Source organism: Pteropus medius, unplaced genomic scaffold (genome assembly GCF_902729225.1).
Source record: "Pteropus medius unplaced genomic scaffold, Ma_sr-lr_union100, whole genome shotgun sequence".
Lineage (NCBI taxonomy): Eukaryota > Metazoa > Chordata > Mammalia > Chiroptera > Pteropodidae > Pteropus > Pteropus medius.
In genome coordinates, this window is record NW_024349801.1 from 26046367 (window position 1) to 26071012 (window position 24646).

The 24646-nt window shown below is 39.9% G+C and overlaps 2 protein-coding genes across 2 annotated transcripts in view; one reads left to right on the top strand and one right to left on the bottom strand.

Moving 5' to 3' along the window:
* Window positions 1-7647: 7647 nt before the first annotated feature.
* ELL3 (elongation factor for RNA polymerase II 3) lies at window positions 7648-13332 on the top strand. Its single transcript, XM_039888287.1, has 11 exons — window positions 7648-8960; window positions 9191-9226; window positions 9579-9691; window positions 9805-10006; window positions 10096-10175; window positions 10319-10394; window positions 10566-10749; window positions 10837-10879; window positions 10998-11169; window positions 11397-11441; window positions 11530-13332. The coding sequence occupies exons 1-11, from the start codon at window positions 8586-8588 to the stop codon at window positions 11638-11640; spliced, it is 1437 nt and encodes a 478-aa protein (XP_039744221.1). The 5' UTR covers window positions 7648-8585; the 3' UTR covers window positions 11641-13332.
* PDIA3 (protein disulfide isomerase family A member 3) overlaps window positions 12482-24646 on the bottom strand; it is a 21118-nt gene continuing 8953 nt past the window's right edge. The window contains exons 4-13 of the mRNA XM_039888285.1: window positions 21966-22073; window positions 20720-20849; window positions 18040-18156; window positions 17606-17731; window positions 16808-16990; window positions 15729-15837; window positions 14854-14982; window positions 14246-14325; window positions 13795-13852; window positions 12482-13584 (exon numbers count right to left, since the gene is read on the bottom strand). Of these exons, the coding sequence (XP_039744219.1) occupies window positions 13471-13584; window positions 13795-13852; window positions 14246-14325; window positions 14854-14982; window positions 15729-15837; window positions 16808-16990; window positions 17606-17731; window positions 18040-18156; window positions 20720-20849; window positions 21966-22073 (1154 nt within the window). The 3' untranslated portion in view covers window positions 12482-13470. The remainder of the gene's footprint in view (window positions 13585-13794; window positions 13853-14245; window positions 14326-14853; window positions 14983-15728; window positions 15838-16807; window positions 16991-17605; window positions 17732-18039; window positions 18157-20719; window positions 20850-21965; window positions 22074-24646) is intronic.

Below are 24646 nucleotides of genomic sequence, written 5' to 3' on the forward strand. Positions count from 1 at the left end.
CATAGCATAAGCACCTACCAATCAAAACAGATGTCAGTGTAATCTGAATGAAGACTCTCTGAACAATTGTTCTGCCTGTCTTGGTAAGAAATCATAGTACTGCTGGTTTTATGAAGGGAATGTACCTGTAGACCCTAACTTTGATTATGTAAGTGAAGCTAGTGACATTTAAGCTAAGGCAAAAGGATAAAGAGTTAGCCAGGCCAAGAGAGGAAAGGCAGGGAAAACATTTCGAGAGAGGGCAGACCCTGAAGCCCTGCTCATCAAGACATCCCATCAAGAGCCCCAAGATTAGTGGATAGGTTATAGGCAAGTCATTAATGCCTAAAGAGCAGGGTGGTGTGAAACTAGGGGCAGTGACATGATCTGAGTTACTACTGCTAACACCACGACTAGCTAATATTAAGTAAATGCTTATTAAGTTTACTTTTCTTATTTGAGCTTCACAGTGACCTTTTAAGGTGTCGTTATCCCCTTTCCACTGATTTAAAAACTTGGCATAGGCAGGTTAAATCACTTTCCTAAGGAAACTCAAATAATAAAAGGTGGGGCTGAGAGTCTACCCCAGCCTGTGCTCTTCATCAGCAGGATGTAAACTTTAAAGAGACCACTCTGTCAGAAGAAAATGAATGAACACAGATTAATTGAAATGGGGAAAGCAGTCAAGAGGCTATCACAGACATCAGGAATGCAAGGCCTCTTTTGGTAACAGATAAATGAAGTGCAATTCGGAGAAATTTGGGCAAAAAGGGGACTTTGTTGGCTTATATAACTAAACTGTGGGGTGGCATGTGATGTGGCTGACTAGGGAAAACTAAAACCAGTGACAAGGGGATGCCTCCAAGTCTCTTATCTTTTCTTTGTTTTCTCAGATCCATATCCCTTGACATGATAGGAAATGGCCACCAACGGTACCTGCTCTCACATCTCACAGCTTGCCCAAGAGAGAGAGTCTGAATCTCTTCTTTCAGCTTCTGTGTCTAAAATCCCAGGACAGGGCTCTGATGGGTCAGGTGCCTACCCTTGTGGTGGGGAGGTGAGTATGGGTCAGGAAACAATGAGAGCAGCCTCTGGCAGAATCACATGGTTAGTATGGGGAAGCAACAGATCCATCAGAGAAAGGGAGTTTGTTCCCCATCCCCCAAAAGAGAATGCTACACAAATAAAACAAAAGATGTCCACTACATTGCAGAAGAAGAGATAGACACTTGGACTGAGATGGTGGTAGCAGAAATGGAGAATGTGTGCAGATTCAAAATATATTTTGGAGATTCAGTGAGAGAGGTCAATACTATTGTTTCCTGGGTTCATTCATTTCTTTATTAAGTGTATACCTACTATGTGCCAGGCACTTCTAGGCACTGGCTATACAGTGGTGAACAATACAGGTCTCTGACCTCATTAAGTTAACATTTTAGTAAAGGAGACTGACAAGTCACAAGTAAACAGACCAAAAAATATAAAATTATAACTTGTGTTAAGTGTTAAAAGAGAAACAAAGGTGCAAGCATGAAGAATAATGGGAAAGACCCATTTCTGTGGTGACATTTAAACTGAAGCCTGGAGACAGTTGTAGGAAAAATAGAAGAGATTTTCCAGCAGTGCAGTTGAATCTCTAACATCCCTCCTTTATCAAGAAAGAGCAATGCAGCTTTGTGGAATTCTCACCCTCCTCTCTGTATTCCAATGGTGGTCCTGAATGACTAAGTCAATGAAAGTAAACTAATCCCTCTTAGTATTGATTGGCTCAGGAACCCAAGCTTAACTAAGCTAATCATTGTGTGGTATTCACCTGGTGACAGTTATTGGTTCAGGAGTTAGTATGCGACCTAAGTTGGCCTGATCAGACCAAAGGGAAGTGGAATTTTTCAGTTCCATTGTCAGGGGAGGGACAGTGCTTTATCCCACTGACTTGAACAAAGAAGCGCATAGCCCCTACTGCTCCTGACTTCTATGACCTTGAAAGGCCAACTTTAGGTTGAAGCAAAGTGAGTGGCAGAAGGAATCTTGGTCTTTGATTATGCTCTTGGGCCACTGGATATATCAACTGTAACATTTGTTCTACCTCTGAGCTTCCTGCTATAGGAACGACCATATTTTTGTGTGTGTGTGAGCTGCCTTGAGTCAGATTTCTGTTACTTCAGCCAAATATATATTAATAAACACATAAACAATAGGAACAGCATATGCCAAGGCCCTGAGGTGGGAAAAAGTTGGGATAATTAGATTAATTTAAGGGGCCACATAATAAAATGATCTAGTCAGGTTATCTTAAAGTGCAGCTAGCCCTCTCCATGCTTACCAAGTTTTTAGCTTTGCTTGTAGAGATGGGTGGCTAGCCAAGGATCACCAAGCACTGAAGACAACACTCTTAACATGAAAACAGACCAAACAAAACAGAAACAGAAAATAAGTTATCAGAGGATACAAAAACAATTCCAGGAACAAAAGAAAATAGGAGGGACTATATTTCCTTTGAGATGAAGAAGATATTGAACAAAAATAGGAGAGCTATAAAAAAAAAAAACATTCAGAGAATAATAAAGAGTTCTTGGAAATTAAGAATATGATAACTGATAGAAAAAAATCAATAGCAGGGTTGGAAGATAAAAGTTGAAAAAAGTATTCTAGAAAACTGGACAATAAGTGATAGATAACAGGAGAGGGGGGAAAATAAGAAAATTAGAGAATCAATTCAGGAAGGTCCAACATCTGAATTATATGAGTTTTGGAATGAGAAGAAAGTATAACAAAAATGTAGGGGGCCTACTGAGTGCCCATAACAAGGAATGAGAAAATATCTACCACATATCAGGACACTGGAGTCAAAGAGAAGATCCTAAAGGCTTCTAAGACACAAAATAGGTCACATACAAAGGATGGATAATTGAATGACTTCAGACTTGTCAGCAGGAACACTGGAAGCCAGAAGACAATGGAACAATGTCATCAACTATCTGAAGAAAAATAATTAACAACCTATACTTTTTCACCCAGCTAAGCTTTCAATTAAGTATGAGAATAGAATAAAGACACATGAAGTCTCAAAGAACTTATCTGCCATGCACCCCTTTCAGGAAGCTATTGGAGATGTATTCTACCAAAAATGAGAGAGTAAACAAACAAGTCATAGAAACCAGGATAAAGAGTATCCATTGTAGAAGATAAGTGAAGGATATCCCCTGGCTGCTGGTGAAGGATCCAAAGATGATAGCTTTCCAGCAGGCTTTGGGAGAAACAATTTCAGATTGGAAGGAAAAAAATGGAAATGATAAAACTGATAAATTACCTGATTGTGTTTGAATACACTGAGAGATTTCTAGAAGAGCATATGAGAATTAATTGATAATAAGTACATAGATAACTAAAAAACTAAAGAGAGATAATTACTAATTTCAGGGGGGAAACATATAAAAAAGGAAATGTAAACAGTACACTAATTGTTGGTTTGTAAATAATGTTTATAAACTCATGAAATGTAAACATTCAATATTGACATAACAAATGTAACATTACTACATCAGGAGGATGGAAAGTACATGCATATTTGTGAGGAAGATGAAAGCATTAAGTCCTCATTTTTAAAATAGAAGTCAGTGGCTCACATCTAAAACTTAAAAATCCAAAAATGGTATGATATTTTAAGAAAAGCAATAAATGCCAGAAGAAATAGCTAAAAGAGTTGTAATCCCCTTTAAGCACTGGGAAGCAGGATAAGAGTTACTGTTTTTCATTGTAAATCTTATATAGAACTTGTATGTATACGTATAACTTCCATAAAAATAAATAAATACTCAGTTAAAAATCCAATTTATGGTAATGAATGAAATAGCCTAGGAGAGAGTAGAATGAGAAAGAGGTCTAGGTACAATCTCTTATGAACTCTTCATTTACTATCCCCCTCACGTCTGCCCCCTACCCCTGGTGGGCAATAAGTCTGGACTGAGAGAAGAGAGTGTTGATAGAAAAAGAACCTCCAGGAACAGATCCAGAGTCAAGGATAGCCAGGATAGGAGAAGAATGCAGAAAGAACATGGCCGAGGGGATCCCCACAAAAAAAAGTGGCTTTGCACTGGGAGTAGGTTCTAAGTCCAGGGAGACCCAGGGCTGGCTGAGGTCTCCATTCTTGTGGAGCTGCTAAATATGAATCAGGAAATGCCTGAGTTGGGGAGCTAAGGCACTTTACCCTTTCACCTTGGGCTTCTCCTGGACTGGGTGATGTTGTCTCATTCCTGACCATTGGTGCTCCTGAAAGGCTACTTGCCTCCACCAAGCACCTCTACCCTGTCCTACTACATTTATGAACATATCATGAGCAAACCCAAGGTCTCAGAGCAGCACATCCTCTCAGATACCTTTGCTTCTTCCTTGGTTCAGCCAAATTGCATTTGCATTATTCAGACAGTCATAAATTCTATCTCCTCTCCTCTCTCTGAGAGACACCAGGGGATAAAGCAAGTTTCTCTGACAGTCTCCAACCTTTTTCAATTCCAATTCTCTTCTCTTCTTCCTATTCCATGCAGCCCGCTCTCTGCTTACTAAAACCCTACTGTACTGTCCTATAACCATCTCTCCTATGGCAATCTATTTATCTGTTCCCTTCAAGTATTCCCTTTCTAGTTCTCCCTCAACCCTTTATATGGAAGTTTAGAAGCAAGGAGTTAATACATAGCAGAGTCTGGGCTAGCCTACTGGAAAATATGTATGGTTCTACTTCTGTTCCGCTCAAGACAGGGGTTCAAGTTCTTGTGCTGGGGCCATCTGTTAGCATGTACCCTTAAAACAGCAGCATCAGGACCCTGGGGGAACATGTGGCTCCCAGTAAAGTGAGCTCGCTTAGTGCAGAGTGACACCCCAAAGCCACAGGGCTGCAGGCCTAGCAGACTCTGGTAAGAAGAGGAACATCTCTATGTCCAATGCATAGGTCCAAAGCATGTGGTGATAAGGAGGATGAGGGGAAAAGGGATGAGAAGATCCAAAACAATGACTCTATAGAAATAAGGTTACATATATATTTGAAAAATGTCTTCTTCCTCTTCCATATACTGATGCAGAACCTATCCTGATATAGAAGAGTATGGGCTGCTAATGTGACATGACCTCGTAAGTGTAAAAGATAAGCACAAACTATGCTTATCCTTTACACTTACGAGGTAAGCACAAAAGATAAGCACAAACTATGCTTATCCTTTACACTTACGAGGTCATGCCACATTAGCGGCCCATACTCTTCTATATCAAGATAGGTTCGAATCCTGACCAGCCTAGGCACTGGGATTTTTATCTGCCATGGACCCTTTTAGAAATCTAGTAAAGACTATGGACCTCTCCTCAGAGTAATGTTTTTAAATACATTTTTTAAATATGGCATTTATACACCCGTGTTCATAGCATTATTCGCAACAGCCAAAACATGAAAGCAATTCAAGTGTCCATTGACAGACAAATGGATAAACAAAAGGTGGATATATACATAGAATGAAATCTTAGTTAGCCTTAAAAAAATTCTGACACATGCTATAACATGAATGAACCTTGAGGACATTATGCTAGGTTAAATAAACCAGTCACAAAAAGACAAGTACTGTATGATTCCACTTATAAGGTACCTAGAGTAGTTGAATTCATAGAAACAGAAAGGAAAAGGATGGTTGTTAGGGGCTGGGAGGAGTGGAAAATGAGGATTTGTTGTTTAATGGGTATAGAGTTTCAGTTTTCCAAAATGACAAGCGTTCTGGAGATAGTCTGTACAACAGTATGAATGTACTAAACACTACTGAACTGTGTGCTTAAAAATGGTGCTGATGGTAAATTCTGTTGTGCACTTTACCATAATTAAAATTTTTTAAGTTTTTCTCACCTCAGGGCCTTGGCATATGCTGTTCCTATTGTTTATGTGTTTATTAATATATATTTGGCTGAAGTAACATTAATCTGACTCAAGGCACTTACACACACAAAAAAATATGGTCGTTCCTATAGCAGGAAGCTCAGAGGTAGAACAAATGTTACAGTTGATATATCCAGTGGCCCAAGAGCATAATCAAAGACCAAGATTGTGTATATAATTGCTTGCTCCACATCCCCATGTGGATTCTAACAGACAACTCAAAACGTTCAGAACTAACACTGTTCCACTTGCAGTCTTCCCTACCTCAGTTGATGGCAATTTCATCCTTCTAGTAGTTCTGGCCAAAAATCCTAGAGTTATCCTTGATGCCATTTCTCTTTCACATACCACACTCAATCCATCAGGAAATCTTCTCCCCTCAATATATCCAGAACCCTACCCCTTCTCCCACCTCCTGTTACCCCCTGGTACAAGCCACCACCATCTCTACCTTGGATTACTGCAATAACCTCCTAATTGGGCATACTGCTTTTATCCTGTCCCCTAGTCTATTCTTAAAACAGCAACCTGAGTGATCCTTTTAAAATAGAAGTGACTGCCTGTTACTCCTCCCCTCAAAACCCTGCAATGACTCCCCATTCCATTATAAGTAAAAGCCAAAGTCCTTACAATGATCCACAAGGCCCTTCATGATGTAATTGTCCCTGCTCTTTACCTTCCTGATTTCGCCTTACTACTCTCCCCCTCACTCACTTTATTCCAGTTACACTGGCCTCAACTTTTCTTCACAAACTCTAGGCAACTTCTGACTTACAGTTCTTCACAAACTCTAGGCAACTTCTGACTTACAGTTTGCACTGGCTAATCCCTGCATCTGGAAAGCATATCTTCCAACTGTACAGCTTAGCCAATTCCCTCACCTCCTTTAGGGCATTGCTCAAATTTCATCTCCAGAAGGCCTTCTCTGACCACGTTAATATACAGTCAACCCACTCCACCCTCCTCTACTTCCTCCTCCTCCACGTCCAGATCCTCTTACCTTGCTCTATTTTTCCTTTTTTCTGTAGCACTTATCACCCTTTAACATATATTTTTTAATTAAATTAATTGGAGTGACATTTGTTAATAAGATTATGTTTCAAGTGTATAATTCTATAATACATCATCTGTATATTGCCTTGTGTGCTCACCACCCAAAGTCTAGTCTCCTTCCGTCACCATATATTTGAACCCTTTTATCGTCATCAACCTCCTTCCACCCTCATATACTGTTTGTTTATACAAAATATATAAACATATATATTTTATGTTTATTTCTTAGGTGTGTTTATGATATCTCCTTCCACTCTAGAATGTAAGCTCTCCCAAAGCAAGATCTCCCAATCTGTTCATTGATGTAGCCCAAGGATCTAGTATAGTGTCTGGTGCAGAGTAAGGGCTCAATAAATATTGTCGAATAAATGAATGAAAAATATGAATAATACCTGTTCTAAAAAAAGTTATTGTAGCGATTAAATAATATGCAAAGATCCTGACACACGGTGGACACCCAACAAACGTTAGATCCCTACCTCCCTTCCCCATCCCGGAAATATCTTCCCCAGTTGCCTCCTCTTACAGCACTGCTCCTTCCCTCCTCTTGGGCCAATTTTACCATTCTAAATTCAAGAAAATCTAACAAAAAGCCACAGATGTCATCGGAGAAGAAAAGGAACCCTGGGAGACCAGTTTATCCATTGCCACAACAAATTAGCAGATTGTCACCCAGATGGGTAGAGAGCCCTGAGGAGATGGACCAGTAAATGTTGTTGGAGTTGGAGGTTTATTGCTCTGATTTTTGAAGTCAACTTTATTAAGGTATAATTTAGATGATTTAAAATATACACGTTTTGAGTGTATAATTTGATGAGGTTTGACAAATGTTAATTTGATTTGGGGTGGAGGGCATTAAGGTCACTTGGGATTATGCAGATCTAGATATTCAGCACAGGGATCCTGGTTAGGAAAGAGAACACAACACCAAGGCTCATGGGAAACATACCCAAACAAGGATGAGTGGAAACACCAAGGGCCGACCAGAGATTGGTCCTGGGGTCTCACTGGACCAGGATCTGGATCTCCAGAATGCCTGGCAACTTTATCGTACCTCTTGGCCCTCCTGAGGGAGTAAGCTAGCTGCCTTTCACACCTATCTCAAGTGTTTACCACTTGAGAGGAGAGACCCAGGACTGAGTCTTCCTACCTCTCATCTGCCCTGTAACTCTTCTGCCATCACCCCCACCCCCGCCCATCAGTGGGGGGCGTTCCAGCCTGCGACAGCCCCGCTTCACTAATGCCACGACACTCATGGGGCCCGATTTTCTCTCTAGCCTTAGTTAGAAATCGGTTTCAGGTCTGCAGCAGTACCGCGGGCGGAGAAAAGTAAGAGTGCTGCACCAGGTGCTGGCGTCAGGAATCCCCCTTTGGGTCCGCCATTCTCCAGTCCCTGGGGGCTCTAGGTCTTCGAGGCGTGGTAAGCCGAGCCCGCCTAGTAACCGGGCCCTCTCTTCCACCCCTCTGAGCTTAAAACCCTCCAGAGGTTACCGGTTCAGCTTCACTTAGACAGCAACACCGACTTCAGGTTGCCTGGGGGAAACTAAGGCAGGACTGAAGATTCTGGGTGACGGGTCTGTAACTTGCCGCAGACTTTCTCCTGGAACTGAGAGACTCCCTAACCGCAAGCTCAAAGAGGTGCATGCCAATCCAAGAAGAAACCGCTGAGGTTCTCATGGACGTAGGCTGGGAGAGCGAAGCGCCGCCCACGCGGCTGGGAAACCTCTGGAGTGGAGCGGGCTGTGGGTGGGGCCGGGGGTGGGATCCTGTCGGGGGCGGGGCCGACCTGGGCTACCGGCTGTGCAAGTCTAGCCCTGCACAGCGAAGGCAGTGGTGGTGTCCCTTGCCTGTGGCTCCAGTTTTGCTTGCGCTCAACCTCGTGGGCATGGCGGGACCCCAGGAGTTTCTGAGTGGAAAGCTCCGGCTCTGCTTCACCCCCCCTGCCCGGACCAGCCTCCTGCTGCTCAGGTTCAATGATGCGGCGCTGCGGGAGCTGCAAGAGTGTCAGCGACAACAGGTGCGGCCGACCCCGGGTTCCATCTTCCCTAGCCCCTACTCCTCCGGACCTCGTGCCTCAGCCGGAGACCCTGGCGAAGGGACCTGGCGCTGGAGGGCGGCATTTTCAGGCTCCGGCCTCCCCACTTCTCCAAGTGAAGCCCGCGAGGCAGGTCCCTCCGAGCACCCAACGCAGGATTCTGCGGACGCCGCTTCACCAGCGCTAAACTCGCGTCTGTGTTCTCTCTGCAGTTTCGGCCAGTGATCGCTTTCCAAGGCAACCGAGGGGTAAGTGCAGGCCTGGGGTGTGGTAAAGGATGCAGGGTGCGGGGAAGAACAGACGCGGGCTCAAGAAAGGTACTGTCAGGGCGGGAGGCTGAGAGCAGTCACGGTCTGAAGAAGTTCCGAGAACTGAACCTCAAATGGGGTGAGGGGGCTGCTGGGGTTGTAGTCCCAGGAGGCTATGGTTGAAGAGACCGTACCCTTTCAACCTCCTGGGAACTCAGGCGCAGCTGCACCTGGTGTGCTAACGAGTCCCGTGGGACCCATCTTCAGCCTTAGGCTGGCTCAGGGAGAAATGGCATTGGCGGGAGGGGGAGGGGCTAACTTCGTGGGGCTTACCGTCTTCTTTCACCCCCAGTATCTGAGGTTCCCAGGCCGTGGCTGGTCCTGCCTCTTCTCCTTCATAGTGTCCCAGTGTGGCCAGGAGGGCCCTGGTGGTGGCTTGGATCTTGTGTACCAACGCTTAGGCAGGTAAGGGGGAACAGACAGGTAGCAGGTGAGAGTTTGTGATAAGTCCAGGAAGAGAATGTACAGAGGTACTTAAAAGTTCGCCCTCCTGGGTTTTTTTCACCATCCCTTTTCAGATCTGGGCCTAACCGCCTCCACTGCCTGGGCCCACTCAGGGACCGCCTCACTATTTGGGCAGCCATGGATTCTATCCCAGCCCCATCTTTAGTTCAGGAACACAACCTGACTGAAGATGCCAGAGATCCTAAGAACTGGCAGAACGTGGGAGACTATTCTGAAGGAGACACAGGTTCACAACTACAGGTGACACTAGAAGAGGTAAGGCAAGAAACTGGAGGGAGCTGGGATAAGGTGGGGTAAAGCCTGAAGCCTAGGGAGCCAAGTGCCCCTGCTACTTTCCCTGCCAGGTGCCAGATCCATCAGCAAGCAGCCAAGGAGAGTCACTCCTAGGATCCTCGAGGGAACACATGGCACAGTGGGAAGTGAGGTACTTGCGGGTAGGGTGGGAATAATCTAGGAAGCCCTGGTATTGCCTTCCTCGAATCTCCACCCTAAATGCCGTAATAAGAAATCTAGCCCTACTTCCTATCCTAGTCTTCATTTCTCCCATTCCCTTTTCAAATACTCTAGGAACCAGACCCCTCTTCCAAACAGAGAGCCTGATCAGGCACTGCCTTCCTCTGCTGGCCAGAAACATCTGAGCAAGGTAAGTTGTAATAGCAAGGATTTTTCAGAGAGCTTTGTCCAATCAAACTAAAACTTAAAAATTGGAAGCCTTCATTTTGATGTTCCCAGAGATCATTATATGGAAGTAATTTTCAAGAGAAGGGCAGAATAAGCTTCTGACATACCGTTAATAAGACATTTTCCCCAACAGAAACGTCCAGCGCCTGCGGCCACTATAGAGCTAAGAGAAAAGAGGCTCAGAACTCTGCCTCTAGCTCAAAGTCCCTTACAAGGGCTGCTCAGCGAGGACCTCCATGAGGGAGAAGATTGGGACCAAGAAGATACACACGAAGTCATGGGCCCCAGGCTGGAGCACAGTCCCTCAGTTCAAGCAAGTGAGTTAATGAGAGGAAGGTAAAACTGCCATTGTGTGGAAAAAAAGGGCCAATAGTCACCTTCATTTCTTCTTGCTTCCTTCACAGACTCTGAATACCCAAGCCCTGAAGAGGTACCAGATTACCTCCTGTGAGTCCCCTGCCATTTTCAATTTTATTAAACCTTGTGCATATATTAACATAAACTTCCTGGGAGCTGGAAGCTTTTGGGACAATAAAGTTGAAAATGGTAACTCTGCTCCTGGCAGGCAATATGGGGCCATCCACAGTACAGAGCAGCGACATGCTTATGAGAAGGACTTTGAGACAGATTATGCTGAATACCGCATCCTGCATGCTAGAGTTGGGGCTGCAAGCCAAAAGTTCATGGAGTTGGGAGCAGAGATCAAGAGAGTTCAGCGGGGAACTCCAGAATACAAGGTAAGGACTGGACACAGGCTGGCTTTCCAGCTCTACTGGCTATAAATTCCCTACTAACTGCCCACGCACTTGTGTTTGTTCAGTGACAAAAGTGACAAGGGGGCCTGTTTCAAGAGAAAAATTAGTCTGTATCATTTGGTAGCATGAGAAGGGAAGTTATTTCCCTTCAGAGAACTGGAGCTTTTTTCTTAAGGTTAAACTTGGTGCTAGCATTTTCTTTGTTTCAGGTGCTGGAAGAAAAGATAGTTCAGGAATATAAAAGGTTCAGAAAGGTAAGACAAGGTCTGGGAATGGTAGCAAGAAGGTAGAAATGGATTTAAAATATATATATATTTTGACATGGATGCTTTTTCTCTGCAGCGGCATCCAGGTTACAGGGAAGAAAAGCGTCGCTGTGAGTACCTGCATCTGAAATTGTCCCACATTAAAGGTCTCATCCTGGAGTTTGAGGAAAAGAACAGAGGCAGCTGAAGTGGTCAAAGGGCTTTTGACCCTCTTCCCAGTGAGATAAGAAGGAACGAAGCAGCTACAAACTATAGTATAATTGTCTGCTCTTCTTATTGCTGAGTCAATGGTGGCAAGTAGGAGAGCTGCTCTAGGTTTCTTTTTCATTCTTGACATTTTAATTTTTAGGGTGTGGGCACAATGCCAACACTCCAAAGCTGTGCCCAGCAGACTAGGAAAAGCAGCAGAGGCTTGGCTTCTTCACCCTTAGTTCAGTCAGATCATTTTCAAATCCTGAGAAATGACACCAGTTCTAGGGTGAGAAACCTTGAGGACATTAGAATTTAGCCTGGTAGCCTCTCTAAAGAAACAATCAAAACTCTTGGGGACAGAGGTAAAGGAACTGTAATACACCTGGATATAATGTACTAAAAGTGAATTCTTTTACAGACATGGCTAAAAAATTAAAACTATTTGTGTCCTTTGTATAAGTTTATGTTTTCCTTAAGTTTTTCAAGGCAGTGGTTCTTACCCCTGGCTATATATCTGAACCAATTCTGGGCTCACTAAAAATTTAGAATCTCTAAGATTATGGCTAGGCATCTTTACTTTTTTAAAGCACTATGTTTGATCCTTATATATATTTTGCTATAAGGCTCTACCAAATCCGTCTTATAACTGACAACTAGAGATTACAGTAGGAATAAAGTTCTCCTTTTCTAAACATCCAAGTTGAGGTTCACTTACAATTAGGGCTCCCATCTGGAATTTTCCGGTGACTGAAAACTATAACCATGGATAAGATTTAGACTTACAAAAAGAAAGGAAATGGTTCAATTCATTTGAATAAAAGATCATACCAGTTCTATCCTTTTCATTCCTCATTGTTGCAGAAGAAAGCGGATACTTCAATCACAAGTAGGAATGATGATTCTTCCTTTCCCAGTCCACTGGAGGGGGGTTAATAGGCCACACCCTGGGCTTTGGGGAAGAGAGCTGCACCCAGCAGTGTCAGCAGTTACTGAAACAACTTGGATAGAACCCCAACCTGATGCCACACCCATGCAGGGCATTTCTGGGCAGACAACAGCCCTTGGGAGGTATAAACATGCTCAGCTGCATGGCAAGGATAAATGGCAACCCATCCTTAGGGCATGGACAAGGTCAGAAACAGAGCCCAACAAGAAAAGTACATGTAGCTATTGAACATTTATTCTAATTATCAGGCTAGAGGCTGGGGCAATAAACATGTAAGGATAGAAAGTGATGAAATCTAGAAAGGATTTACAGGTGATAACTATGGACCCAGTTAGTTGGTCTACAGCTATACTGACCAATATCAGCCACTAGCCCTATATGTGACTATTTAATAAAAATTTTAAATGTAGTTCATAGCCACATTTCAAATGTTCAATAGCAACATGTACTAGACAATGAAGATTATAGAACATTTCCATTACTGCAGAAAGTTCAATTGGTACAGTGCTGGTCTAAAGAATCTTTGGTTTCCCATCTTGTGAAAAAAAGACAGTTTAAAGGGGGCTCATTTATTATCACTGTTCCAAATGTACAAAAAAAATTAGAAAATAACCCCCCAACTCAATTCCCCACCCCCACAACATTCCTCCCAACACAAATAATTTTTCCCCAAACCATGAACATAAACTGGTCCTGGTAGTTCCATAAACAGTGCAGCTAAGAAACAGTTTAGAGAAAATTTAACAGGATTCAGATAATATTCATCTGTCCTCTCAGCCCTGAGAGGTAATAATCTCATCTGGGTCCCAGTCCTCCCCAATGGTGTTCCCAGCTCTGGTGGAAGAGTCCTTTTACAAAGTGGTATGTTTGGCTGCTGCTTTAGAGATCCTCCTGTGCCTTCTTCTTCTTCTTAGGTTTCTCTTCTTGAATTACAGGGGAGTTTGTAGCCTCTCGCTGTAGATAGCTAATAAAATCACTTAATTCACGACCACCCTGAAAACAGAAAAGATAACTCTGAAAACTTATCCTTTTAAAGAACCCTGCGTTTTTTCCCAATAGGAAGACTTGAGTTTGTAAAAACATCAACAACCACATATATTGACAATCAGAATTGAGTTTCCAGTTAAATAAACTTAAAGAGCTAGATATGTACAAGTGTGTGTATGTGTATCTATTTGTGGAGAGATGAGACAATACACTTACTTCATATTTCTTTGGATCCAGCTTCTTATTGGCTGGAGAGAAGTAGATGGTAGGAAAACTGAAGAAAGAAGAAAAAAAAAGAGTTGACTAATTTTAGGTTCCAGAGTAACTCTGACATACACTTCCTCAATAACTGTTTTTGGCAATAACTTCTTTTCATGATTTCTAATTAGACCAGATACCAGTCTCCATCAGTGGCTAGGCTACATCCTTTCAAAACTCAGGAATAGGAGAGCTCAAAATCTGTGGCAGTCATATGAGCCCACGCTGCAGAACTCTAAACAAGGAAGGCATCAGTGGTTCTGGGCTCAACTGGAGTATGAAAACTCCCCACACCAACAAAAAATGGTTTATAAGTTTATTTTTTTACACCCAATAAAAAAATGGTTTATAAGTTTATTTTTTTCCTGCCAAGTGCCTAGACACTTTTATTAGCTTTTAATCTACTTACCCTCTGACTTCATATGGAGAAGGCACATCATTGGCTGTGGCATCCATCTTGGCTATGATAATATTTGGGTCTTTTCTGAGCTGTTAATAAAAAGGTTAGATCTTTAAATTTCAAGTTTTTAGTGACTAAGGAACACTTAGTCAATTCACGACTTAAAACAACTGCATTTTCAAACACCTGGATAAGTTTTGCTACTTAGATGGGAAGAGTACTAACACTTGCACGTAGTATCTAGCCTTTCACAAGCTTCACTGGTCTCTCTCGGTTCCATATTAAGACTCTATATGCAGCCACTTTTAAAACTACCTGGCCTAAATAAGACATTATAAGAGATAAGTGTTTTAAGATGAAAGAGCATAATGGATTCATATAAGCCATCACAAAAATTCAGAAGCCCGTATACTTTTAACCATTATCTAGATTGAGTCTGAGGAGTAAAGTTAAAGCACTGCACAGGTTAGACACTAGGGAGAAGTCAGGAGAAAGTGAGTATAGTAGATAGTTGAAAAAATCTATCAGTACATAGGTGCTGAACTAATCAGGGTAACTAATTAGCTAATGCAAGTATGTGTGTAAACATCCCAACCCAAATTTATCTTCAGACATACCTTCTCTCCCAGTTCTTTATACTTAGGCTCCAGATTCTTACAGTGGCCACACCAAGGAGCATAAAATTCAATCAGCACATCTTTATTTACATCATTCACTATTTCATCAAAATTCTCTGCTACTACTACCTGGAAAATACAGAAGATTCTCTAGTTGGTAAGGTGAGTTGAAGAATAAATTCATGAGCTATATTTGTTTCTGGACCCAATCCCTCTAAAACTTGATGTGTTGCCACTGAAACCCAAATCACATGGAGAGACTGTATTAAAAATGTTGCCATCCCTCAGAAACCAATTAATTCCCATCTCTCTCTCTCTCTTTTTTATGCAAGGCAACCCTTGGTTGACCTCAAAGATCGCAAGGACCTTGTCATCTTACAATCCCTCTTAATTTTTATTAATTTTTTATGCCTACAGCACCTGGTCTTCCTAGTACTAACCAGGCCCAATCCTGCTTAGCTTCCAAGATCAGACTTGTTTAGGATGGCATGGCCGTAGACTAATTCCCATCTCTGTCTCTTGTCAAATAAGTTAAGGAAGTCACAGGAAACAAGTGTTACCCAATCCTTCTTTAAAATAATTTCAGGGCGACAACCTTAAAATTATTCTTAGGGGTTAGTTTGCTCTGTCCCGAAGAGTAACCTAGCTCTGATATAAATACCATCAGAAAATTCTATGAAGGATTTATACTCCTGCCCCTTTTGAGCATTATAAGCTCTGCTAATACTTATTTTATGACTCGGGGTTGGGAGTGGGAGGTTATAGCAAAAAAAAACATGATAGCTAACAAGGTCTTCACTTAAACCCAGCATTTTTGGGGAAAAAATGAGAAGAGGCAGCTGTGTAGAGGCTTGGGGAGGCTGTGAGAGCCTCACCTTTACGGGCCCGTCGTTGCTTTCTGGAATAGGCTCAGACTTCAGGTATCTCTTCAGGTTGCCATCAAAGTAATCCTGCAGGAATCTCTCAAGAGCCTTGCCATCACGCCTGCCAATTGAAGGGTCAGGTTTCTTAATTTACTCCCACCACTGAGAGGATTAAAATATAAGAATACTTTCTACATATTGTAGCTTCAATTTCAAGACTAGAAATTGGAAGCTAAAAAAGGGGAGAGTTTTCTCTCTCGATATGCAGAATTACTGAACAAAAAAACCAACCACCTCCTTGTATTTCTAGTGTAGTCTTTGTGTATTAGAAAGGGCAGAGAAGGAAGAAAACAATAGTCATCTGAAAATTCAATTCTGCCTAAGAACCAGTCTTATTTTGTTGCTCTAGACACAGAGGTCCCCAACCTTTTTGGCTGCTCCTATGAGAATCTAATGCCTAATGATCTGAAGTGGAGCTGAGGTGGTGATGCTAGTGCTGGGGAGCGGCTGCTAATACAAATGAAGCTTTGCTGGCCGCCCACCACTCACCTCCTGCTGTGCGGCCCAGTTCCTAACAGGCCATGGACCAGTATCGGTCCACAGCCAGGGAGTTGGGGGCCCCTGCTCTAGAGAACAGTGCCTATTTGTGGTATCTCATTTTCTCTTGTCTTGATCCCCCAAAATTTCAGAAAGTGAAGGTCAAAGTTATCTGGAGTTTGAAGACCTCTCCAATTCCCTGAGTTTACTTTAGGCCAATGTGGTATTCCAAGAAGAAAAATCATTCTGTAGTGTTGGGAGGGGACTAGGTTGGTCTGAAATGATATCAATCTCAAAGACACTGTCCAGTGTTTTACTATTTCTAATGGCAGGGTGGAAATAACCATGGAAGAATTCCAAGCTGCCATCGTTCTGTTAGTTTTCAGAACTAAGGATCATGATCCTCAAAGTACCTATAATTGAGAAAAGTGAAAGTCAAAGGTCTTGACTAGAAGACCTATCTCCACATTCCAACATTCTTCCTTATAAATTCTCAGTAGTGTAAAAGGCTTTAACAGTTTTCTTGCAGAAATCCCAAACCCACGCTAACTCACGAGAACTCCTCCTGCATGACAAACTTCTCTCCTTTTGCAGTTCTGATAGCAACAACAGGAATCTCTCCAGCAGTGCCTTCCAAACCAAAATCGGACAGTTCATGGCTAAAGGTTTTGCGGCTAGCTACAGCAAAGTTCAGTTTATGCCCAGCATCCAGGAATTTCTTTGCCACCATCATCACCCTGTGGGAAACAAGAGAAATTTATGCCAAGACTATACCAGGGTGGTAAAACATGTCTGAAACCAAGAAAGCAAGAGTCTAGAAAGCAAAGACTAAGTTTTACAGTCCATGTAGCCCTCTGGAATCAGTCTGAACTTGTGTTCTTGGGCATTGACACAGGACTATGGTGTACTCCAATGTCTTCCTGAACTTCACTGACAAACTGATGGTACCCTATTAAATAATCCATTCCTACTGAATCTGATATATAAAACTGTAAATTATTGAAGCCATAATGACTAATCTGAAAAGAAAATTTATAAGGATAAAATGCACTGAGAGTTTCAATGGGCAAGTAGGCATAATGTTTTAGAGTATATTTGAGATCATATCTGCATCTTTTACTTGGAGGTAAGGAATCAGCTATGTCACAAGGTAAAGGAGTACTTAGGGAAGGTACACCCAATAGATTTTAGAAAAAATTTGTTATTTGTCCCTATGCATTCAAATATTTTTGAGAGCTAGCTGTTCCTATTCTTACCTGCTCTCACATCGCACATGGTAACAGGATAGTTAGAGGAAACTGTTTGCACATTGGGTAAACTTGTTTACAAAGGAGGAAAATGGCTCTTATTACCTGTTTCTCCAATAGTTGGAACCTTTTGCATTCTTTTCATAGTCTACATCATAGTAAGCCGTAAGTAAGTCCTTGCCCTGTATCAAGTCTTTATTGTCTTCTGTCATGTGAGGGCAGATACCAAAACTGAAATGAAATAATCCATTATCAAACTTGATTGGTTTATAGCTGTATTATGGAATTATACAAAGTAACCGAAAACACTTAAAAAGGAAAGAAATTTTCAACATATATACGAGTACTGAGTAATATACCTTATAGGTCAATAGGAGTTCTAAAGCCTACACATTACTGCTTTAATATAAACTTCAACTATTATCATTATAATTCCTTGATTGAGACTATTTAATCCATAACATAGCTGTTTAATAACTGAGGTAAACAAAATATAATGAAGCCAAGAAATCCCAAACAAGGTATAAAAAGGTACTCACATATTTTCCTGGATAAATTTTTTAATCTTGCCACTGGTCATTTTCTGTTCTGTGTATGCCACAGTCTTGTCCTCAAACTTGTTCATCAGATGTGAAGGACGAAACAAAGTTATACCCCTTAAAAAAAAAAGTCTTAGTAAGCAGACAGCAGAATAACTGTCTCTCATCTTTTATTTAAAGCTCAGACTATCTACTCTTGCTGCCACTTTTACTACCACCATTTAATTTAAGCACATAAGGACTCTTTTCTGGGACTATAGACTTGGCAACATGACCTTCTTATGAACACTAAGATGCTAACCACCTAAATCTCAAATACAATAATTGGGTATGAGGGTTTAAAAAACCCTGGGTTGAAAAGAGAACTTGTTCTAATTCTAGATCCACCAAGAAAAGACCTGTACCAGGTATCAATTTAATTCTCCTAAGCTACAGCTGTTTCATGAGTACAAAGAGGGTAGATGATGAATTTCGAAACCTTGAAAAACAATAACAAACAGAACCCAACATTCCCAAAGCCCCAATATGTACAATAAAATAAACTGGAGCTTGCTCTTATTGGAAGGTACCTTGCCTGCAACTTTCCTTGAAAATTCAATTCTACACAGTAAGAAAATTATTTCATTAGAGAAAATATTTTTAAGAATCCTCTTGGCTGTAAAATACTATAGGTAGGTATACAATTATATATAATATTTGAGGCTTGAGTTCATTAGAAATTCTTTTGTTCTAGATTTCTCTATACCAATAAACCAAGTTTACAGATTTTTCTCATTAGCACTACTTTGCCACTCAAGCCAAGCTTGCCTCATCCCACTGGAACACCTGAAGCAAATTCCTTTAATTTCTAGCTAAACTTTTAACTAAAACTGAACCCCAATCTGGTTCTGAGTGACAGGTTTATATTTAATATCAGCTTTCTCAGAAAATATCACTATTCTAACTATTCATATCCTGCCTCTAGCTTCTCCTTCATTCCTCCTCCCTATATTACACACACTCCCACATACAATCTCACTTGTTTTTGGCTAGGCTTTAGCACCTTTAAGTCCTAACATCATTCTCTCACTCTTCCAAGATTAACCATTAACTTTATGTTAATTAAAACAGGTATTTTCATAGAACACAGGGACACTACATAGCAAAAGGGAACCTAATAGAAAACATGCAAGGCTAACAAGAATGTGAACAGGGCTAAGTTGTTGTTGTTTTTGTTTTGTTTTGTTTTTTTAAGTATAGTTACCAATTTCAGAGCAGTCATTCTTAAAAACAGAAACAAGGCAGTTGATCTTTAATGATATTATGGCCTTGGTGTACACATGAAGACCTTAAGGCACCTTTCACATATGGTCTATGAAGATCAGGAGCTGGTAGACCACTTTAAATGTCAAGCATGAGAAGCAGCCACAATGAACAAATCTAAGGTTAACAGGCTGACATGTGGTACACTTAATAAGCCACAAGTGGCTCCACATCCATTTACAGACCTGGCGTCTCTCAATCTAAAAGGCAGAGCTTTATGATCAAGGTTACCAACTCTGCAGCCAGACTTTCTAGGTTCAATCCTAGTTCTACCACTTTTTGAGTGAAGCTAGGCAAATTAATCTCTTTGTGTGCTTTCTCCTCTGTAAAATCGGGGTAATAATAGATATGCCACACTGGGTTGTTATGAGCATTAAATGAGTTAATAGTAAATGGCACATAGTAAACACTATGAATTTTGTTAAATATGAATAACACAAGCCCTTGGCACAATTTCTTTTTTAAAGCTTTCTATGCTTACCCTGAGTGGTCTAGCCTAATGGCTTCCATAATCATTTACATACGGTTGACCTATAAATATCTCTAGTTCAGAACTTTTCCTGAATTCTAGTCTCATCTTTTTTATACATGGCTAAGGACCAAATCCTATTGTTTACATTTTTTATACTCATTCCTTCCTCTCTATTGCCCCTAATACTACCTTAATTTAGACTCTTAGATGGCACCCTTAGTTTAGACTCTCTTGACTGCCTTGCCACATTTCCCCTTTTAAACTGCCACATGAGTGCCAGTGACTTTTCTCCTGAAACACAAAATCAATCACATTATTCTTCAGTTCAAAGTCTTTTGATGGCTCTCAAATATCTAAAATATAAAATATAAACTCTTTTGTATGGCACTTAACATCTTCTATTATTTTGTCTCTGCTTACCTCTCCAACCTTACCTTTCACTATGACCTCAATTAAATAACAGTGCTCAAGCAGTACTACAGGCCCCCACATATCTAGAGTGTTTCACATCCCATGGCCTTCACTCCTGCTGCTCTATCTGGAATAATTTTTATCCCGACTGCCAAAACTTGCCTGGAAAAACTAATGTTTCAATACACACCTCGAGAGTCACCTCTCTTAATTTTTCTGATTCTACTTGCTACCTTAAAGGAAAAAATCACTCTATCACACTCTGTATAAATTCCTATCATTATATTATAATGCTCACTACACTTACGTTTTTACATATATTCACTGTTTCTCTCTACTAGATGCCCCTCAAAGGCAGCAACAGTGTCCAGCACTTAGCTTAATGCCTAGCAAGTACTCAACAAACCTTTTGGAAAAACCAGACATAAAAATCATCAGTTTACATGATTACACTTGGTCCAGAGATTTACAAGGGCATTCATCTCCGTCACTTACTCTCCATTATCATCATACTTGTTCACCAGAGACTCAATACTGCTGTGTGCAAATCGGTAGTTATCTCTCAAGTTGCTGGCTGCCTTTAGAAATTCTGAATGAGCTTCACTGACTAAATCACTGAAAAAACCTATAAAGAAATGTCAAACACAAGGAAAAAACAGTAAATGCTGAGACATATTCAAAACTTTTTTCTATTTCTCAAAGCCTTTATTCTATTATAGACAAGCAAAGCGAGGTAGGCAAAAGGACTGCGTCTGCTTTGCCATGACTACCTAGGAAATTTGACAAAATATTTAGGATGAGAATTCTTATTCTACCCTTAAAAAAACATTTTTGAAGGAGCCAAGGGAGATTTGTTAGGGTTCAAGTTCAGTTTTTACCAATTGAATAAATTTGTGCAAATTGCTTTACTTCTCAGAGTTTCAGAAACTATTTCAAGTATCAGAAGGATTAAATAAGGCAATATGTCAAAATAAATGCAAATCACTTCACCATATTTTTTCCTGTCTTTAGAACATCAAGTCTAGAAAAGTGGATGAAACATAAGAGTTTAATAAATGTATTTGCGGTTAACTCATTGTAAAATATACTCAGTAAAATCCAGATGATAAGAAGTAGCTTTTAGTCAAATTTAAATGATAAACCATCTTCTACTGCTACAAAGCCAGTTTTATTATAAGAGATTAAAGGGAGCAAAAACACAGCTTAAATGTTTAAATTTACTTAGTCAAATATTTAAAACAAAACAAAGAACACGCAACATGTAGAATATGTTTAACTGGCTCAAGTTATTTTAAGAATAAAATGAGATATAGCAATGCTTGAGAAAGCAAATATTGCTATAAAAATATACACAAATCCTAGGATTTAATCTTAAAATTTGAATTCCCCTACGACTGTGAAAACAGCAACCACTGGTCTATATTTACTTGTATCCTCCCACTTACAACCCTATTTTCAGTCTTAACTACCCTATTATTTGAGTTAAAGCTCAGAGTTTAAGATGTGATCGAAAAAGCTGAAGATATTCCTATTTTAGACCTTTAATTGAAATTAAATCTTCACATCTCTAAGAAGTCACTCAAGACATCACTTTTCCCCCACATTATAGTAATGCTGAGCTAATTCTGTGACTTTATTTTTGATTTCCCCTAATGTTACCTAAACTTTGTTGTTTACTTAGACATACAGGGTTTTTGAAACAAAGTTGATTTTGTGGCATAATCAAATATTTGCCACTTACCCACCACAGAAGCATCTTTATCACTAATGAACTTCTCAAATTCTTCCTCAGTTCTGAGAGGAACTGAAGCTGGTCCTGCCTGCTTCTTCAGATGGCTGACAATTCCATCTTAAAAGATAAAAGATCATAGTAACAAATTTATAACTTTTGAGAAGATAATCATTCATTGATTCAAAGTTCACAAGTATATACAATAAAGTTTTCTTCCCATCCTTATCCCTAGTCACCCAATTTCCTCCCTGAAGTATAAGATTTCAGTTTTTTTGGTATATTCTTCCAGACATATTAGGCATAAATGAGTAATTATATATTCTTTTCCTCCATTTTTCCTCAAATGGCAGCATACCTACATGCTGTTCTGTATTTTGTCATTTAACACAGAGATTATTTATATCAATATAAAGAGCTACCTCAATATTTTTTATACATACTGTTTCACTGTATACATGTACCAAAATTTATTTAACCAGCCACAACTGAGACGTTTGTTTCAAATTTCTTGCAATTATGATTCTAAAATAAACAACTTTATACTAATGTCGTTTTGCACATAATTGAGTATATCTGTAGGGTAAATTCCTAGAAGTGGATTCACTGGGTCAAAGAACATAAACATTTATAATTGTTAAACTGCCCCCCAAAGAGATTGTACCTATTTATACACCTACCAGCAATGTAGTAAAGTGTTTATAATGGTACAAATTACATAATGCCTTTCTGCCTAGAACTCTCTTTCCTCAGACATTCGCCAGGTTCCCTTCCTTACCTCTTTTAGGTCTTTACTCAAATGTTATCTTAAGGAAGCCTTCCCTGACCATCCCATTGTAAACTAAAATCTATTCAACCTCCAAAACTCCCTTATCTCCTCCTTTCCCTGTTTATTTTTCTCTATAGCACTTTTCACTCATCTAATTAATACACTCTACCCTTATCTATCTCTCCCCCACCACAAAATAAATTCTAAATAGGTGGGGATTTTTGTTTGTTTTGGTCACTGATATATACCTAGCTCTAAGAACAATATCTAGCATGTAAGTCCAAGAAACATCCATTTTGCAAATAAAAAATCTCTTATTCTCAAGTAGCACAAAGAGTAACTTGAAGCCTTACTAAATTTTAAAAGCAGAAAGTGCAATGACTCAGCTAGCTTGTATAGGAGTTTAACTATATAGTGGTCAAATCATACCATACACAGGATCCATTCAAATCGTACTTTTCTACTGGAGTGAAATGGGGTAGATAAGTAAAATAGTTTAGTAGTAATAATAACCACACACATAAACAAAAAAAAATCTTTTTATCCCTCAAGTCTAGTTGACAGACCATTATTCTTTCTTCCGGGGTCCACTAAAATCATTCACAGGCTCAAAATGCTTACAGGCCAGACAGAGGCAGTGCTACTTCTCCATAATAGTCTACCTCTTTCATCCCTTTTTCTCTTCTAAATACTCTAATGATTTGCTAACTGGTTGAGACAGAACACTATTTAACTCTTTTGACATGACTGAACCTATTCTGCATTTTTTCCTAAGGTAGTTTTTTTTTTCTTTTTCTCTCTCCATTCATGGATTTTTTTTTTCTTTTAAACATTTTCTTCAATTTCTCAGAGAGGAGGGGTTGTATCAATAGATTAGTTGAAATTGGATATGAATTGTTTAGTCTTTGAGGGGACTGTTATTATTGTATCACAATATAAATTATTATGAAGAACCTTATTAGGGCTATGATGAAAAGTGTAACTTTTCTCTCTGAGTATTTAAATTCTCTGGGAGTGCCGAGTAACCAATTTAAGCAGAAAGGCAAACAGCATAGAGGAGTAAGTGGACAAAATAATCTATCCGCAGTAGCCAAACATTTGACCTCCTAGCCAGATGCTGAGGAATTCTTGAGTTAAAAAAAATCTATGTTGCAGTTCAGTGAGGAGATTTGCCCAGCAGCAGTCTGGTTTGGGTTTACCTACAATTTACGTAAGACCTGTCCAACTTCAGAAAAACTATATTAATAACTAATTGCTAACTCTACACTAAATTAAACTAGTAAAATCTGAATGGTTACATGAATTCTTCATTAATGATTTTTTTTCATTAATGATTTTGAACTTAGGAAAAAAATATGAAAATTTTACCTTTTGTGTTTAGACATCAAATTTTGAGGGTTGGCTAAATGACCTCAGTTAGGCCAAAATATTTATTTATGCATTCAACAGAGAGTTACTGAGTATCTACTACATGTGCCAGTCTAGGTGTTGGGGAAAGAGTAGTAAATAAACCAAATAAGGTCTCTGCTCTCTTGGAGCTTATAATACAAAGTAAATCTCCAAATAGAGCCCCAAATAGATAATAAAATAAATTTATAAATAAATTTATTTTTGCAATTATGATTCTTAAAATAAACAACTTTATACTAATGTCGTTTTGCACATAATTGAGTATATCTAATGTCGTTTTGCACATAATTTAAAAAATCAGATAGTGGCCTTTTGAGCCACGCTTCTCTTGCTGAGGCCTGCTTCCATGTCTAGAAGTGTACTCTCTCTTCCAATAAAACTTTTCTACTATAAAAAAATAAATAAATAAAAAATCAGATTGTAACCAGTGCTATGCAGAGAATTAAAACAGGATGTGATTAAAAAAAAAAACAAAAAACAAAAAAACAACTTTGGTCTGGTGGCCCAAGAAAGC